The following is a 20,017-nucleotide window of genomic DNA, read 5'->3' as shown; positions in this document are numbered from 1 at the left end:
CTCGCCTCGCCTCGATCTGACAAGTCGCCCCCGTTCTGTACAATGGAACTGTTCTGAGAGGAGCGACTCGAGTCGCTCCGACTCAGAAAAAAGGTTCCTGTACTACTTTCGGGCGACCTCGGGGCGACTTGCATTGACTTCTATACAGAAGTCATCTGCAAGTTGCCGCTGAGGTCGCGGCAGGTCGCGGCGAGGCAAGTCGGTGTCGCCTCGCATCGCCTGCAGTGTGAACCGGCCCTTAATCAACTCTCTATTCTCTTCCATTTAATTTTTTCCCTGCTTTTTTTTTTTTTTTTTTCACGTCTGTTTTATAAACGACACATAATTACAACTTTTTTTTTTGTTTGCTTTGTTAGAGAATATTTTTACACATATATATTATATATATTTACACATTTCACATTGAAAAAGTGCAAAATTAAAAAAAAACGATTTATTTAATTTGTAAATAACTTTTCGATGCTTTGTACCATTGCTGACGTGAAAACAAAACAGTTACGGTAGGTATCGGTAATTGGTATCGGCGAGTACTAAAAAAAAGTATTGGTACTCGTCTCATACTCGTCAAAATGGGTGCATCCCTAGTTTAACCCTCCTCTCCTCTCTTACTGAAATGAATAAAAGTTTTTCTTGAGAAATAGTATAACAAATATTAGGGGTTATATGTTGGGAAGCAGTGTCCTCTGCAGTCTGGATCCCCCCACCCCGATGGTATGAGGACGGTAGGTGGCCATTCTCACTTGTCTATAGCCAGGGAAGCCGCATGGGGCTCCGGGGCTCAAACTTGAGGCTTCCCGTGCACGCGCCCGGGCCTTCCCTCGAGAGAGTGCGGGGAGCGCGCCCTGGGAAGTCCTGCTCTCGCCCCTCGCTGTCCCTCTCCCTTATCTATCCAGCGCAGGCACGCCGCCACTCCGGAGCGGGAGCGCGCCTCTCCTAAGGGCCCTTGATTGGCTGGGGACGGCGTGAACGCGCGCTGGGGCTCGCACTTCGCAGTTATTTGGGAAGAGCGAGGAGGAAGAAGGAGACGGATCCCCGGGAAGGAGGAGGAAAAAAAAGTGATGGCGGCTCGGTGAAAGGGAGCGCAAGGACCACTCATTGCTACCGAAGACTCCCCCCGGCTCGCAGTTTGGACTGTTCCCAGACGGCGGCTCTTGTACGGGACGGATCCAACGAGCGCACCTTGGCGGGGGGGAGGACGGAGGAGAGTTCAGGTAGTTGGAGAAGTTTCCCGCATGGTGTGAGGCGGACTAGGCGCCGAGTTCTTTGTGTGTGGAGGAGGAGGGGGACTCCCGGCTCGGTTCCCGCTACTTCTCCGGGGTCCGGGACACATAATGGGGTGTGTGTGCCAGCTCACCCGGCCGGGCCACCTTGCACTGCACTTTGGAGGGTGTTTACGGAGGTTCCCGGGATGAGAGAGTCTTCCCTGGAGAACTGCAGCCCCCTCCCCCCCCTCCTCAGAGGACCAGGAATGTTTTATGGGGTCCCTGGAGTGGCCCCGGAGGAGGGCGGCCTGCTGGGGGGGCCACCGGTGTCAGACGGGCCGCTCAGCCAATGGGATTTGTCAGAATCGCCTGTCAAGTCGGTCTGTCATTCTGGAATGGTCCCCACACAGCGATTGTCACTTCCATAGCGACCGGCGGTGACATCTCGCTGTGTGGGAGTGCAGAGTAGGGATCAGTTCAGGAGTATTCCGATTGTCCCAACAATCCTGCCAGCGCGCTGTACTGGGCCAATCGTAAGCGGCCAAGGTATTCCTTGGGTAAGTGTTTGGCTCAGTACAGTGACGGCGTCCTGGCGGGATCGCTCAGGTACGTTTTTAAACCAAGATCTGTGCTCATCCCTACTACAGAATGGAGATGAGCTCAGACTTAATTGAAGTCCCTGCTGAGCCCTCCCCCTGCCATTCAGCTGTCAAAACAGGCAGCCAATCATAGGCAGCAGAGACATGCCCCACCCTGCAGCTGCACTCATCCAAGGGGCACAAAAGTCTTCTGCCACCTATGATTGGCTGTCTCCAGGGCTGGGGCAAGGGGGGTGGGGGCAGTTGCAGAGAAGCAAGGGGGCAAAGAATAGACTTGGGGAGGTACACCCCACTGTACAGCATGTATTAACAGCGGGGGCACAATTCTGGATCCTTGGGCTGGATGACCCCATCCCGCTGCTGGCTGTCCCCTTTGATAGTGGCCTAGCAGGATAGCTTAGAGCAGCCATTCTCAACCTGGGCTCTCAATCCTTCAGATGTTGCTAGCGGTTCCTTGAGCTGTGGCTGATGAACCACCCCTTTTTTTTTTTTTTTTTTTGGTGCCTACAGAGTTCAAGGTTCAGCACCACTTGGCAAAGCCAGCAGCAATAACACCAAATATCCTTTTAGCTGTCTTTAAGGGTTGCATTGTGAACACCACTCTAAAGCGGGATTCCACCCTAAAGTGGAACCTCCGCTGATCGGATCCCTCCCCCCCTCTGGTGTCACAATTGACACCTTTCAGGGGGGGGGGGAGTGGAGATACCTGTCAAAGACAGGTATTTACACCCACTTCCGGGCATAGACTCCCGTGGGAGTCTACGCCATTTCCTGCCCTGCCGCGCTGTCTGCTGGGACACACGCGGGTCCCAGTGACAGCGCAGAGATTTCCTATTGCGCGACGCGACTCGCGCATGTGCAGTAGGGAACCGGGAAGTGAAGCCGATTCGCTTCACTTCCTGATTCCCTCACCTAGAATGGTGGCGGCAGTAGCCGAGAGCCGAGCGATCGATCGGCCTCGGCTGCCGGCATCGCTGGAAACCGGGACAGGCGAGTGTCCATTTATTAAAAGTCAGCAGCTGTAGTATTTATAGCTGCTGGCTTTTAATATTTTTTTTTTTTTTTTTGGTGGAATCCCTCTTTAAGGGGGGCATTCTTCCTATTGACCACCAGTATGAGGAGCATTGTTCCTATTGAGCCCTAATGATTTGGTTTTAGGAAGGGTTCCTTGAGACATTATTTTTGGGGTTCCTCTTGGGTTAAAAGGTTGAGAGAGCCTGGCTTAGAGCCATGTCTGAACACAACTGAGCTCATCCCTGCTACAGAGAGAAAGACGGGCGGCCTCTGTAGCGATCCGGCCGCTGTCAGTTTAGCTGGAGAATCGCCCGTCTGAATTCAGCTTTAAGCTGTCCATCCATGGAGTGAATGTCTGCTGGTTCCTCATGAACGGGCCACAATTTGCTCTCTGGGTTGCTCTCATGGCCTTTCCAGGCTGACATCCTTTCACTGAAAAACCAAAAGGGCCAAATGGGAAAATTGTCATCTTAAGGGTTTTTTACAGCTGCTGTTAGGGGCCTTTGATGGGTTTTTTCTTTTCATATATATAAATTTTTTTTTATTGCCTCTAAAAGCCCCTCTGTGTTAGCCTATGTGTCCATCCACACAAACTGTAGGAGGCAGTAAAAAAAAAGCCATCCTGTGCTTCCAGGAGCAGTAAAAAAGAAAAACGTGTCTAAATGCGTTAAGCCATTTTTTTAGCCTTTTTTACATTATAGAGAGTATTTTCAATAAAACGCTGACGCGGCAAAGCACGCAAAAACGCATGTGTGAAAGAAACTTTTTTTTTTTTTTTTTTCTCACAGCAGTTTTGAAAAGTCTGTGTGCATGAGCCCTAAAAGTGTCTGCAGCCAATCAGGTGCTTCTCCCCCCCCCCCCCCCCTACACTGCAAGGGTTAAATGAGCATTTATGCCTAAGCTACAACGAGTAAGGACTTTTATCCACCTTATCCCCTGCTCCTCTGACTTGTGGTCAATCCCTCTGCATCGCCCTGTATAATGCACGCCTGTTGGCTCTGCATTGTATGTAATGACATTGGGGTGGCTGCAGGGGCTGGCCGCCCAATGAGGAGGGAACCTGCAGGAGCTACCCTGTTTCCCAGAAAATAAGACCTAGCGTGATTGTTGGTGATGGCTGCAAAATAAGCCCAACCCAGTTTCCCCGAAAATAAGCCCTAGCCTGAAAATAAGGCCTACAAGGACTTTAACTAAGGCTTATATTGCAGCCATCACAACAATCATGCTGGGTCATATTTTGGGGAAACAGGGTAGGTATTGGGAAAGCAGAAGTCCCTTTCTTTGGTAGCCTTGGCAAAAAGGAGCCTTTAACCCTTGCAGTAAGAGGGTCGCCATTGTAAGAGAGAACTTTTGGTTTCCCCAGAGTTCAGCTTTAACGGGTCTCTGATATCCCTGGTGGGCAGGTCTTGCTGGGACTTTTAGTTATTAGGCTACTTGTTGGCTTTTCTTAGCCTGAACTTTATTGGTTTCTTTAAAGCTGCTTGGTACTGGCAAAGAGGCAAAGTGACATTTTTATTTTTTCCATTATGTGTAGCAGTATGCCTGGAAGCATGCAGGCCTGGGGTAATGATGTGTAGAAAATGCTGTCAGTTACTCCGGCAACCAAACCGATTTGTGTTGAAAAAGTTTCTTAAATGTCACATGAAGAACAAATTGACCAGGTGTTCTGCAGCAGTAAACGTGGGCTTACAATGCACCAACTCTATGAACTTATACTGATAATGAAACATTTTTTTTTTTAACAACTCTTTATTTTCTTAAATGTGTCTAAAGCCCAGACTAGAGAAAAAAAATCCCAGATACAGCGATAAGGGGTTAGAAGCTCCCTCAGGGATTTATTTTTTATTTTTTTATTCATTGTTTTTACTCTATATCAGGGTTTCTAAGCCAGGGTTCCTCCAGAGGGCAGCAGGTGAGAAATGCCTCTCAGATAAGTTCTCACTGACACCATTGATCTTTTTAGCTATCTGTATGGGGTTAATTCTTCCCAATGACCATCACACTAATGTATCATGAGTTGTGAATAGTCATCATTTTTTATTTATTTTTTAGCAGGGGTTCCCTGAGGCCAGAAAGTTATTTCAATGGTTCTTCTGTGTTGAAAAGGTTGCCTTTTATATATTTGTCCTGGTGACCATTTCCTGTAGGACTGAGTAGGTTCACATTACTGAGTGTAAATCACAATCATTTTTCTATGGCTCAACTCACACCACATCCGCACCAAAATGGTGCACAATGCTTTTTTTTTTTTTGCTGCATCGGAATCGGATCGCATGGGTGTTCACACCCATGCGATCCAATTCAGGAAATCGCACAGCATTTTGCAAGCTGTTTTGGGGTGTCGTCAATTTAACATTGACACCTGCAGCAGATCGCCTTGCGATTTCATTGCAGTGCAGGAAACGCACAGGATTCGATGCGTTTCCCTCATCGCATATACGCAAACTGAGACTGAGAAAATGTCTAAAGTTTGAGCTGTCACCAGAACAGGAATACAGGGGGAAATCTTCCACTGGGGGCAGCTGTCTGGTGCTGCCATTGCGGGTAAGGGAACCCGGCAGTGTAGCATTACGGCTTCACGCCGGGTCCCTACTGCGCATGTGCGAGGCACTGCTGTGCTCTCCTACTGGACCATTGGTGGGGGAAGGAGGATGGAGCCGAGCTTCTGGTGTAATTTGCCATGGCCCGGACTGCCAGAAGTGGAGACATGATACCTGTCGCAGTTCCACTTTAAGTTTAATTTTCCTTCACTTCTGAGAGATTTTGTTTCTTTTTGCTGTGTCTGTATGCCAGGAAGGAAGGGGAATCTCCCCAGTAGGCACAAATGGTAGAATAAAAGCTAATGGTGTTTTGCCATTCCTCACTCAATCCCAAATAGAGGAAAACAAGCCCTGGCATCAGATATACTTAAAGCTGGGAACTCGCATTAAAATCTGATTGCATCGCTTCTGTCAAATCAAAAGAATTGTGTGCAATGTAAAGGTCACCCCAGTCAAGCCATTACATTTGCTTAACCTTTATGGAAAATTAGAAGAACACTTTTCAGCTATAGGAAAAAAATGGATGAGACGTGGTGGTGCATGATAAATTGTGGGAGCTTTCTCTACAGGAAGAGGGACACTGAGGTCCAGTGTGTCGTTTTTAGATTAAATCAGATAAGTCCTTGCACTGCATAGGTGTTTGTACATTCTCCTGTACATTTGCCATCTGATTTGTAACAGGTGGATAACTTCCATCAGACCAAATTATTCTGGAACTAGAAGTTCCAACTTGGCTTGGTTGTCTGTCTCTAATAGCCTGTCACTGGGTTGGCTTTTTAAATACATAGTTGTGATATTTATAAATGACTTTAATTGGCCTATTAAGAGCCCTTTCACACGAGGCGCGTCGGCGATATTTTTAGCGCCGCTTTACTGTCTTTTTAGTGACGCTATTCAGCTGCTAGTGGGGTGTTTTTAACCCCTTGCTAGCGACCGGAAAGTGGTTAAATCTGCCCGCAAAACTCCACCGGGTGGTATCGCAGCGCTGCCCCATTGATTTCAATGGGGGAGGCGTGGTAAGTTTACCACTCTAAAGAAGCTGCTGGCAGGACTTTGTCACGCCCTGCCAGCACACCACTCCATTGTGAAAACCCTCAGGCTTTCACACTGGAGTGAACAGAGTCGCTTTTTTCAGGCGCTATTTTTAGCACTGTAGCGCCTGGAAAAACGCTGCCAGTGTGAACAGGGTCTGAAGGAACAGTCTGCCCACTATTCATATTTTGGCTTTAAATAAAGGTAGGTTTTACTACTGTTAGTATAGAGTCGAAGACCCCTTTCACACTACCAGCGTTTTTCAGGAGCTACAGCGCAAAAATTTTGCCTGGAAAAAAGCTGCTCCTTTCACTCCAGTGTGAAAGCCTGAGGGTTTTCACACTGGAGTGGTGCACTGGCAGGGCGTCACAAAAAGTCCTGCCAGTAGCTTCTTTGGAGCTGTGAAGGAGCAGTGAACTCGCCGCTGTTCCCCATTGAAATTAATGGGGCAGCACTGTAATTCCGGCGGTGTTTTGCGGGCAGATTTAATCCCTTTTCGGCCACTAGTAGGGGGTTAAAGTAGCGTCGCTTTACCGCCTACGTCCCCTGCGGTTTGGTGTGAAAGGGCTCTAATACATGTGTTCCGGGGTTCATTTAGCTGCCTAATGCCTAGTACACATGATCAGAAAATCGGATGAAAAATACTGTTTTTCTAAGCAATTGTACATTAATCTGATTGTTGGTACACAATCACAAATTTGAGAGTCAATCGTGAAGGGACAATTATTTATTATTATTATTTTTTTTTATTTTTTTTTTATTCTTTATTTGAAAAGTAATAGATACAAAAACAAACATACAGTGGTACAGAAAGCACAGCAATATTGTTTGTACTGTAGGTTCATCACAACCATGTAAGAATAACATCATGGTACAACTGGTAGTAGCAAAAACAAGAGACCCCAAAAAAACATATTTTTTATTTTTTCTAGTACGTAAATTAGTTTTCATTTAATCAGTACAGTATTCATCTGGAATAAAAAAAACTCATGAGAATTTTTGTAACTTTAGTAACCTATTTTATTTTTATTTTTTAATATAACATGCAAAAAACAAACGGATGATCATTCGTTGTCTGTTCTCATCATGTGTACGAGGCTTTAGATTTTTTTTTTTTAAACTACTTTCTAGAGATTACCTAGATGCTATAATCATTAGTGCTTGCCTATGGGTGATTCAATTTTTTGTATGTTTACACATAACAAGTTGCAGTGTTAGGTGGACTGACCCTTTAGTAACTACAGCATTGAGCCGACCATGTTTAAAGTTAAAGTACCTTTGTACATTCATGTACTTTTTTTGCAAAAATATCAAAGCTTTCCATTAAATCTACAGTCACTTAATTTTCTTGTCTAAATCCACGTTTCCATTAGTAATGTCTTCTTGATCAGACTGTAGGTCATGACACAGGAAGGAGTTGACCAGCTGACCTCATTAGCACACGCCCTGCATCATTCACAAATGCTGCAAAACGCACAGTAAAAAACGCACAAACCACAAACGCTAAAATATCCCATTAAACACATGTAGTGCAGCCAATTTAAATCAACAAGCTGCCCTATGCATGTCACAGGAAAAACAAGACACAAAATGTGCGCTCCCAGTATGCTAGATGTGAATGGGGCCGAGCAGTGAAATTGGTGCAGTAAAGCGAGAACAATGACGCTCCATTCACAGCTGTGCATTTCCTTGCATTTCAGAAATGCGCCGTACCAAAAATGGCAGTAAAAAAACGCTCCAAGCTCCACTCTAAACACAAAAGTTCTGGAGCTCCTTTTGGGGCGATTGCGGTGTGTGGGGCAGCCCATTCAGGTGGGTGGGCTGCCCTATGTGATGAGTGAAAATGCTCCAAAACGGCTCCCCCACCACTAAAACTAAAAACGTATGTGGGAATGCGAGTTCCCGCTAAGCAGAGTTGTGAATGGGACTTTCTGTCCACTCCCTCCTATGTACGTTTGTAAAGATGGCCATACACTATGCAATCTGTGTATTTCATGAGAAGGGAAATCACTGATTGCATTTCATTTAAAAAAAATGTGCACCTGGGAATGGGAGGGTGGATGATGTAGGGTGTGAGCTAATGAGGTCAGCTGGTCAACTCCTTCCTGTGTCATGACCATCTGATCAAGAATAAGACATTACTAATGGAAACGTGGATTTAGACAAAAGTAAGCGACTCTGGATTTAAAGGGTAACTCCGCTTTCGTGGGGGGAAAAAAATAGCAAATTAAAGAAAAATATAGCATATATAATTGCGACACTATTGTAATTGAATGTTATTAAAAATGAACTTTCCTTTTCAATCTGCAGCCAATGTAAATTTTCTGATAATGCAATGCAATATGGCTACATGGAGTTGTTCTGTACACAGAATGTGTACCGGCCACTCCCCAGAAACATCATTTCCTGCTTCTGGGAAAATTGGTAAGCCAATCACACAAGTCTGCCTAAGATGCAAGTCTGATATCGGGCATCCCCTGCAACAAAAATGTCATTTTTAGAGAGAGATTTTCAATGGGAACACGTGTAAAGTGATGCAGGCCCAGCAGATTTCCTCATTAGTGCCCTGCATCTGCACACCTGACAGTTAATTATGAAACCACCCTTCAGCCCATAATGAATGCCACTCATCCACCTTACCAACCATTCAGTGTCCTCCACCCCTCTCTGCCAATCCCTCCACTGGCTTCCACTCACCCAACGAATAAAATTCAAAGTACTAACAATTTACAAAGCTATCCATAACACTGCCCCCAGCTATATCACTAACCTAGTCCCAAAATACCAACCAAGCCGCTCTCTTCGGTCCTCCCAAGACCTCCTGCTCTCTAGCTCCCTTGTCACATCCTCCTCATGCTCACCTTCGGGATTTCTTCAGAGCTTCTCCCATCCTTTTGGAACTCCCTACCCCAATGTCTCCGACTGTCCCCTAATCTATCCATCTTTAGAGGATCCCTGAAAACCCTTCTCTGTAAAGAAGCCTATCCTGCTTCTAACGAACACTGTGTGTTTGTTTTTTTGTTCCTCCATCAGCTCACCCCCCCACCAGCTATTGCCTTTTTGTATCAATTAACCCTTCCTTTTTTAGATTGTAAGCTGTAACGAGCAGGGCCCTCTGATTCCTCTTGTACCAAATTGTAATGTCTGCCCTCATGCTGTAAAGCGCTGCACTATATAAAACCTGAATAGTAATGAAAAAAAGGGGGGGGGGGGGCGGGGCAGGAGTTGAGCTTTAATGAAAAGCTTTGATATTTTTGCAAAAAAAAGTACATGAATGCTATATTGGTGCATAGGGGAGCTGGAATTTAGATAGTGTACAAAGGTGAACTTATCCTCTAATATGCCTCTTGCAGAGATTCATTTTGATTCTTGCGTGCAATCGTCAGTGAAGTTCTGCTAGAGGCTTACACGTGTGTGTGTGTGTGTGTGTGTGTGTGTGTGACAAAAGATCATGGAAAATGTTCTGGCCACTGGTTTCACTTTTTTTTTTCTTTCTCTTTCAGCAGATGGTTGTCTTGTAGCAATGAAATTAGACAGACAGCTGAGCGTGGAGGGAATGATTCATTGCTTGGGATTTCCCATGAATCCTACACAGCCCTAATTCCTATGATCCCTGTGGTCCATGTGAAAAGGGGAGTGACATTTGTACATTTTCCCAGACAGGCCTTTTTTGTGATCCGAAAATGATGAAAACGGAGGGAAAAGGGGAGAGGAACTTAAGAAGTGCTTCTCCGCACAGAAATTCCTACAAGTCCGATTTCCATGCCATCAAATGTTCTTTTGATGGGATGAAACCAGAGATCTCTCCGAAGCCTGCTTCTTTAAAGCTGAACACTAATGGAGCACCAGCTGACCTCACCCGAGGCCGTGCCTCGTATGGAAACCGCGTTCACAAAATCAAGAACATGTTTATGCAGATGAGCTCAACTCCAAGTGATAATCAGAATGAAAGTAAACTCATAAAACCTGAATGTTCTTCTCCTCCAACAAACACTTCTGTTGTAAGTGTGCAAAGAAATAATGCCTTAAATGTCAGCCCTGATCTACCTGTTCAGGAAAAGGTGGTCAAAGCAGGTGAGGATGAAGACTTGGACAAGGCAACTCTGGCAGAGAAGTTTTCAGAAACCAGGAAACTCTTTGAAAGAACCCTTAACAAGCAAGCCACTTTTGACAGGTCTTCCCCAACAAAGGAAGAGAAACCGATCAGACTGGAGCGCCGACATGGATCTGTTGATGTTGAGAGTTCTTCATCTGATTGGAGCCCCAATATTAACTCTTCAAAGTTAACCAAGTCCTCATCAGTGGAAATCAGTCATCGGTCAACATGTTCCTCCTCCTCTTCCTCCTCTCTAAATGCTGGACCAATTAGCAAGAGATTGGAAAGTTTCCTTGCTGACAGTGATGCGGAAGAATTTAGGAACCTGTCCAAGACTGAGATTTTATTTGATACCACTTCTTCAGTCACATCTAACCACTTGGCCTCGCTGAATGTTACAGGAGTAAATAATAATGAAGGGACCATAAATGTTGCCGCTGTGGAACAACCATTGGTAAAGAGCCAGGACTGTGAAGAGAACGCAGAAAGTCCTGTTATTGAAGAAGATGCTGAATCCATTCAAAATAACAATGCATTCCCAGACAGGAAGTCATGGGACGTAGCGCGCCCTGCAGCTGACAAAACTCAAACTGAAATGGTAAGAGCTGAGCTAGTGGTATTACAAAACGAGTCATCTGAGAGCGAGGAAGAGGAAGATGCTGACCTAGATGATGATGATGTATTTGACACAAAACCCCTTGATTCTCAGCCATGTGTTAATGGTAATCAACAGAAGGTAGAGGATCATTCCAAAGATGAACAAGAGATCAACGCAAAAAAAGATGATTTTGGCACAGATATCACTAAGAAGACAACAGAGGAAGCCACAGATGTGGATAGTGATGACGAAGAAGGCAGTGAGCCCGAAGAACAGAATGACGGGAATAAAAACTTGCTGAGATACTCCTCTGGGGCTTATGGTATAGAAAATGCAGCTTTTGATGATGACCAAAATACTGAAACTGAGCAGCCTCTAGCTGATAATGAGAAATTGAGGGCAGAGGATGAGGATTATGATTTAGGCAGTACTTATGAGGAAGTACCTGGTCTCTTGGAGGAGGAAGATCTACCTGTTAGAAAAGTCAAGTTTTCTACAGCTCCAATAAAGGTATAGTTGATGATGATGATGATGATTTTATTTTTTACACCAGCCTTTCTTGGTTTAATATATTTGATTTGTCTTGATGGTTTTTATTGTTACTGTTTGTAAGCTGTGGTAGCCAATCGGCTTCTAACTTAAGGTTGTTCAATAAGCTGATGGGTTTTGTATCCAAAGCTGCACCAGATTTTGCAGTCTCCAGTCACACTTGTGCAACTTGTCATGCAACTTTGGACATCAAAGTTGCATGATAAGTCACAGCCCATTCTTTTCAAGTCGCAGTGCAATTGAAAAAGTGCCTACACTACTTTTAATGCCACTTTGATCCAGAGAGTGAACAGTTGGATCCAAGTCCTTCTGCAAAGTCGCACTGGAGATCCTGCTACTTTTGGAGTCGTGCTTGTGTGAATGGAGCCTAAATCAACCCCATTGATTTAGTCTTATTTTTGATGTTTACTTTGTATTTATGTTGGATTTGTATTGACTTGTATATTTTAGCAGAACAGGACATTGTACGCTTACAAACATGCAATACAATGTGATGTGAGACAAACCAATGATGAACATGTGTCAATGGTGCCACATATGATACCGTTCAGAATTCATGCACTCCTTTCACGTACTTTAAAGATACTACACAACTGCATCTCGGTTTTAGCGGCTGGGTCACTTGTGTGACTTGTTCTGCAACTTGGGACTGCAAAGTCACATCCCATGATTTCCAGTCAGTAACATTCATATCTGTGCGACTTCAAGTGGTCCCTGTACTACTTTGGTCTGAATTTGAGAGTTGAGGACCATAGACCAAGTTTACACAGCGATTCCCTGAAATCGCGGCAGTGTGACAGGGGTCTTAGTGATAGGAGTGCCAGTAAAAGTGGCTGTAAACTCCCCTCATGTACCCACCCAGTAAAGTAACTGCCTCAGGTGATGTACAGACATGAAACAAATCCTCTTGCACATGTTGTACCTGTTTATCTGCAGTCTTCTTTTCTATACAGCTGTTTAACGTGCAGAATTGATTTAGCTTGTCGAACTTTCAGAATGCAGGGGGCAGGGAATTTAAGGTACGCTGTGAGGAAGGCTCTGAGAGCTAATTGTTCATATTTCATGTCTGAGGTTTATAACCACTTTAATTTAGAATGTTCAGTCAAGGTGGACCGCTTTTTCCCAAGTTGTGATGCAAAGATTGATGTTGCCAAAGTATTCAAATTGTACACATTTAGAGTTCCATATGCACTGAATTGCGTCACTTTAACTGACAATTGCGCGATGTTGTACCCAAACAAAATTGACCTATTTGATCACCTCCTGCGGTTTTTACTTTGCACCATAAACAAAACGACAATTTTGAAAAAAAAACTGATTTTTGCTATAATATCCCCCCCCCCCAAAAATGTAAAAAAATTAATTTAGTTTAGGCCAATGTGTATTCTTCTTCTACATATATTTTTGGTAAAAAAAAATAAGCATATACTGGCTTGCACAAAAGTTACCGCGTCTACAAATTAGAGGATAGATTGATGGCATTTTTATTATCTAATGGCGGTGATATATATATATTTTTTTTTTTTAAATCGTGATTGTGGAGGCCAGATCGGACACATATTTTGGGACCATTGACATTTATACAGCGATCAGATGACAGATCACTGGGAGTAGTAGATACCTATCATGTTGCTAGGCAGAACAGAAATGGGGCGGGGGGGGGGAGGAATGCCTTTTTGTTTTACATGGGCATCTCCCCATGCCACGATTGCAGGCCACCGGTGGGCATCATGGGTGCGAGCACACCTATCTGCCAATGACAAGGTGATGTACAGGTATGTCGTTTTTGCACACCCCTGCCACTTTTCTGACATGTATTGGCATGAGCCGGTCGGCAAGTGGTTAACCACTTCACATCCCGCATATAGTCATGACATCCACAGAAGGGATCTCCCATCCTGAGCGAGCGTCATGACATCCTGGAATTCCCAGCTGTCTGGGGGGCACACTCGCCGCGTCACTCGAAACCCGATGCATGCGCCCGCGATGTCCACTGGGCCCCCGCGATTGCCCGTTAACCGAGCAGACCCATGGATCTGTGTGCAAACACAGATCCACGTCCTCTCAGGTGATAGGAGACCGGTCATGTGTTCCCAGTACAGAGGAACACCAATCGGGACTCCCCTTGAGTCCCCCTACAGTTAGAATCACTCCCTAGGACACAGTTAACCCTGATCGCCTCCTAGTGTTAACCCCTTCCCTGCTAGTGACATTTATACACTAATCAATGCATTTGTGTAGCACTGATCGCTGTATAAATGCCAATGGTGTCAAGTGTCCCATCTGTCTGCCGCAATGTCACACTTATGATTTAAAATCACAGATCGTCGCCGTTACTAGGGGGAAAAAAGCCATAAAACTATACTCTATTTTTGTGGACGCTATAACTATTGCGCAAACCAATAAATATACGCTTATTGCGAATTATTAAAATATATATGTGTATATAGATAGTACAGACCAAAAGTTTGAACACACCTTCTCATTCAAAGAGTTTTCTTTATTTTCATGACTATGAAAATTGTAGATTCACACTGAAGGCATCAAAACTATGAATTAACACATGTGGAATTATATACCGAACAAAAGTGTGAAACAACTGAAAATATGTCTTATATTCTCGGTTCTTCAAAGTAGCCACCTTTTGCTTTGATTACTGCTCCGCACACTCTTGGCATTCTGTTGATGAGCTTCAAGAGGTAGTCACCTGACATGGCTTTCCAACAGTCTTGAAGGAGTTCCCAGAGATGCTTGGCACTCGTTGGCCCTTTTGCCTTCATTCTGCGGTCCAGCTCACCCCAAACCATCTCGATTGGGTTCAGGTCCAGTGACTGTGGAGGCCAGGTCATCTGGCACAGCACCCCATCACTCTCCTCGGTCAAATAGCCCTTACACAGCCTGGAGGTGTGTTTGGGGTCATTGTCCTGTTGAAAAATAAATGATGGTCCAACTAAACGCAAACCGGATGGAATAGCATGCCGCTGCAAGATGCTGTGGTAGCCATGCTGGTTCAGTATGCCTTCAATTTTGAATAAATCCCCAACCTTGTCACCAGCAAAGCACCATCACACCACCTCCTCCATGCTTCACGGTGGGAACCAGGCATGTAGAGTCCATCTGTTCACCTCTTTTATGCGCTGCACAAAGACACGGTGGTTGGAACCAAAGATCTCAAACTTGGACTCATCAGACCAAAGCATAGATTTCCACTGGTCTAATGTCCATTCCTTGTGTTCTTTAGCCCAAACAAGTCTCTTCTGCTTGTTGCCTGTCCTCAGCAGTGGTTTCCTAGCAGCTATTTTACCATGAAGGCCTGATTCAAACAGTCTCCTCTTAACAGTTGTTCTAGAGATGTCTGCTGCTAGAACTCTGTGTGGCATTGACCTGTTCTCTAATCTGAGCCGCTGTTAACCTGTGATTTCTGAGGCTGGTGACTCGGATGAACTTATCGTCCGCAGCAGAGGTGACTCTTGGTCTTCCTTTCCTGGGGCGGTCCTCATGTGAGCCAGTTTCTTTGTAGCGCTTGGTGGTTTTTGGCTTTTTGCGACTGCACTTGGGGACACTTTTTCAAAGTTTTTCCCAATTGTTCGGACTGACTGACCTTCATTTCTTAAAGTAATGATGGCCACTCGTTTTTCTTTACTTGGCTGCTTTTTTCTTGCCAGAATACAAATTCTAACAGTCTATTCAGTAGGACTATCAGCTGTGTACTGTATCCACCTCCTGCACAACACAACTGATGGTCCCAACCCTATTTATAAGGCTTGAAATCCCACTTACTAAACCTGACAGGGCACACCTGTGAAGTGAAAACCATTTCAGGTGACTACCTCTGGAAGATCATCAACAGAATGCCAAGAGTGTGCGGAGCAGTGATCAAAGCAAAAGGTGGCTACTTTGAAGACCCGAGAATATAAGACATATTTTCAGTTGTTTCACACTTTTTTGTTCAGTATATAATTCCACATGTGTTAATTCATAGTTTTGATGCCTTCAGTGTGAATCTACTAATAGTCATGAAAATAAAGAAAACTCTTTGAATGAGAAGGTGTCCAAACTTTTGGTCTGTAATATATATAAATATATAATTTTTTTTAATTTTTTTTTTTTTTTTTTTTTTATGCTGTAAACCTCCTTTTTAGTGAGAAATTCACACCCTGCACTCACGCCTCAGATCAGCCCCAATTCATGCACCTTCACACCTCAGATCACTGTTGCCCCACCAGTGTACCTCCATGCACATCTGTTCCCCCCTGCTCATCTGTCCCACCAGTGTATCTCCTTTCACATCTGCCCCACTGCTCTACTAACAACCCCCCACCTCGCTTTTCCATCCCACCACTGAACTCCCTTCTCATCTGCCCCATCACCGTACCTCCCTGCTCCGCTGTCTCACTACTGAACTCCCGTCTCATCTCTTCCACTGCTGTACCCTCCTGCTCATCTGCACTGCCGCTGTACCCTCTTCTCATCTATGATGTGTGATATGCAGAGTGGTGAAAGGAAGCAGAGATGAGACTCGTCTACCTGTCCTGGCACACTCATCCTGCTGATCCAACTCTTGCATCCAGCCCACATGCTTGTATGTTATGCCACTTGCAAGCATCTGGAATGTATGGTGCAATGATGAGCCCCGGTCATGGGCATTTTCTGAAAGCAGTGGGCCTGTGTGCAGGATCATAAGTTGGGCCCATGCAGCTAAGAGTTTCTGCGCTGCAGCAAAGGTTGGGTGTGTGGGTCCCCCCCCTCCATTGCTTTGAATACTGTCTGTGGCTGAGACTGAGTGCAGGAGTTCAGTAGTAAGTGACACAGGTTCAGGAATAATTTCAACCAAGTTCCCAGGAGCTCAACAGTAATTCCACAAACTGTCACCTGATTGTGGTTCTCAATCGTAGAGAAATCCCTTCTTTCTGAGATTGGTAGCAGCAACCAAGTGAGTCCTTTTTCCTCCCAGATGGTGGACAGGGCTAGCAGGACTGTGATTGGCTTTAGCAGTGGCCAATGACAGTCGTCCTCCTGGAAACAGGGTCATATAGGGGCACCTGAGCTGCTGCTGTGTGGTCCATTCCCCTCTCTTCTCATTGGCTCACTGACTTTGACAGCAGTGAGAGCCAATAACGCTTCACTGCTGTCTCAGCCAATGAGGGAGAGCCCCGGGCAGCTGAGTCTCTCATGCAACATCGCTGGATCGAGATGGCGCTGAGAGAAACTGCAGTGCACAGGCTTTTCATCTTAATGCATTAAGATAAAGCCTTCTGCCTTTACAACCACTTTAATGGTATAACATCTCTTGTTGGCATATTTTACATCTCTTCTTCTGGGTGCCAGGCTATGGCCATCTTAATTGACTGGTGCAGGATGGCATGTACATGTGCAGAGTTCAGTCATCCCAGAACATGGGATCTTAGCCAGAATGTAAACTAAGCTGCGCTCACAGGCAGAGACTGCCAGCAGATCGGTAGTTTTGGTTGTTTACAGCAATAAAGAGCCAGCCTGCTCGCAGGTTAGAAAAAGGAGATGTTCTGCTTTAAGGGAGGATCTTCCTAGATGACATCCAGTACACCTGCATGGTTAGCTCGACAGGATGTTTGTCTATCATCCTGCTATCCGTGGAGGTCAATAGAAGATTTCTATTGATCTCTGTAAGAAGGCAGTGAATGTGACCGCCCAGCCTTCAGTTCATTGTAGTTTTTTTGGTGATTGTTACGCTTGGTAATCTGGCTGAATGCTAACCCTGCATTAAAGATGGATTCTGTCTGGTATCTATATTTTCTTTAGATTTTCCACTTCGGCAGATTGAGTTTAATCTCATTTGTTTTGGTTTGACCAGAATAATTGAAGGTGAACATTTTTTGTCTGAAAGGCTTTGCCATTTGTCTTGATCAACATCCAATGTAAGGTTTACTAAATGTTTACTACTTCTTTTTTTTTTTTCTTGCTCTCAGTTTTTGGAAGCTGCCATGGTGGTACTGCTGTGATTGCTAATCGTTCCAGAAGCGTACACCTATATCTCTATGCGCTGTGCCTATTTTGGAATGGGCAGCAGACTGGTACTTGGTCTCAAGTACAGTATTGAGTCTTGTCTATGATCATCAGGCAAACTTGCAGGTTCTTCTTCTTCTTTTTTTTTTTTTTTTTTTTTTTTTTTATCGGTCACATTTCAGTGTTAAAGACCATCTCAGATCTCTAAAAGTTTTTAAAACCTTCTCCTTCCAATAAGCAAGTGTGTACTTGCTTCTCCCACAGCCCCTTTCTCCAACCTCTCCACTGTTCCAGCTCTGCAGTCTGAGAAAACAGCATTGACGCTTCCAGGAGAAAGCAGCAGCATGCAGCTGGGGGTGCAGACGTCTGATCGTCCCACAAGTGTTCAGTGCCAAAAGATTTTCAAGGCTCTGAGAGGGCTGCAAGAGTATACACTCTAATATTGTAGGAGAACACAAATCTTTCAAATCCTTACTCACAACTGGTGTGTGTTAAAATATAACTAAAGGCAAATCTGTCTCTCTCCTAGTGACTATTGGCACCGTAAGTCCAAAATGTGGTCACAAGAACAGATGGAATAGAAGGAAAATCTTCTAAAAGACACTAGCTCTGGTGGATATCAGGAATTCCCTCACTTTGGAGAAATTTTCACTCCACTTCCTGTTGTGGCTGTGGGACAGGAAGTGAAGGAAAATATCCTTGTGCATGCGCAGTAGGGTTCCCCTACCCACAATAGTGGCAACGGCACCCGATAGCTGATGGAGACATCAGCTTGGTTGGGGGGGGGGGGGGGTGGGTGGAGGGAGAGAGTTTGGGTCGGTTCACACAAGTCGCATCACGTTCTGTACAATGGAACCGTTCTAATCAGAGTGACACAAGTCGCTCCGACTTAGAAAAAGGTACCTGTACGACTTTGGGGGCGACTTGCATTGACTTCTATAGAGAAGTTGTTTTGCAAGTCGTGTCCGGGTCGCCTGAGGCAGTCGCGCTGCAAGTTGTTCTGCCTCAGTGTGAACCAACACTTTTGCTGTCAGTTCTACTTTTATATAGTCCAAAGTGTCCAGCTCAGGTTTAATGCATGTAATGTTGGACTGTTGTTGATTTAAGCTGGTCTTGTTCACATTTTTGCTTTTATGAAACTTGCTGCTTTAATTGCAGCATTGACTTGTGTGTGTGTGTGTGTGTGTGTTTGTTTTTTTTTTTTTTTTTTTTTTTTTGGTGCCTTTCTGCATTGTTTCATTACACACCGGTGTCATTGGGTTAGTTAATGTTTCCATGTTCTTTTTCTAGAAAGCGCAATGTTGTATACCTTGTGATACGGGTAAAGGTAAAACATTGTAGCGCTCTCCTTTTCTATGAAATTAGTTTTTACATGAACTTTATAAGAAACCTCTTGCATGCAAGCTGCTGGGAAATTTAATAAAATGAAATCTAGGATTGGAAAGAACAGTGCATTCTCTTACCACGCACATATACTGGCAGGAATAGTTACTATGGTAACCCAATTTTATTTGGTCTTTTTGTTTTTGTATTTCTGAGCTACTTCTATGGTTGCTTAAAGTAAACTTGTCACAGACCTGGGCAGTTGAAACTGAGCATGTGTAAACTTGGTGGTTTTCAGCCAAAGATGTCTGGGGCAGATCTCTTACATGCACTGTATGAGATCTAGCACGGTTTGTTCATATGTTGCCATGTGGTTGGCAATGTGAGTAGTTGTGCCAGTAAACACACATTAATTATACAATGCCATGGCTTCAACAAATGGCTATTTCCCTCGATCTCACAAGATTTCACATTTCAGAAGCAAGTTCTCCCTGGATGGCACTGGTGATGAAGCCTTTACAGGGAACAACTATAAGGTGCTGGCTACATCACCCGTTTGAGAAGTCAAACTTTTTATTTTATTAAAATAATAAACTGGTTTATACTTGCCTGCTCTAAACGATGGTATTGCACAGAGCTGACCCCAATCCTCTTCTGAGGTTCTCCGTCAGTACTGCCTGCTCTTCCTTTTTATGAGTCTGGCCCCATAGCAAGCTGCTTGTTATGGGGCCAGATGTGTGGTGTGTGTGTGTTGGGTTTTTTTTTTTTTTTTTTGGAATCCCTTATTAAGCAACTATTTTGTTTGGTTTTGTTTTGTTTGTTTTTTTTTTTTTTTTTTTTTGTTGTGGGCAGAGATATATATTATTATATATTTTTCTTCAGTGTGGGTAATGGGAGAAATGAACACCCTACTAAATATCTTTTTAAATGGGGAGGCTACTCCGTGCTGCTAAACCAGCCCTGGCAGCGTATTCTCCTCTGCACTCCAGTGGTCTAAAGTCTTCTGATTCTCATAGCTCTGCATTGAGAAACCTTCCACCAACAGAGCATGGGGTAGCACTGTCTACTGGGGGGAACTAAGG

The 20,017-nt window shown here is 44.6% G+C and overlaps 1 protein-coding gene across 4 annotated transcripts in view; it reads left to right on the top strand.

Moving 5' to 3' along the window:
* Positions 1-972: 972 nt before the first annotated feature.
* Positions 973-20,017, top strand: part of LOC143924007 (neurabin-1-like) — a 205,903-nt gene continuing 186,858 nt past the window's right edge. The window contains exons 1-2 of one of the 4 annotated variants that reach the window (XM_077448012.1): positions 973-1,211; positions 9,891-11,591. In XM_077448012.1, the coding sequence (XP_077304138.1) occupies positions 10,071-11,591 (1,521 nt within the window). In that variant the 5' untranslated portion in view covers positions 973-1,211; positions 9,891-10,070. The remainder of the gene's footprint in view (positions 1,212-9,890; positions 11,592-20,017) is intronic. The other 3 variants (XM_077448010.1, XM_077448009.1, XM_077448011.1) reach the window with 3 other exon arrangements.

This window comes from Lithobates pipiens, unplaced genomic scaffold, assembly GCF_037356315.1.
Source record: "Lithobates pipiens isolate NorthernLeopardFrog02 unplaced genomic scaffold, aLitPip1_a1.2 Scaffold_22, whole genome shotgun sequence".
In the NCBI taxonomy this organism is placed as follows: Eukaryota; Metazoa; Chordata; class Amphibia; order Anura; family Ranidae; genus Lithobates; species Lithobates pipiens.
This window is presented reverse-complemented; position numbering and strand designations above follow the sequence as displayed.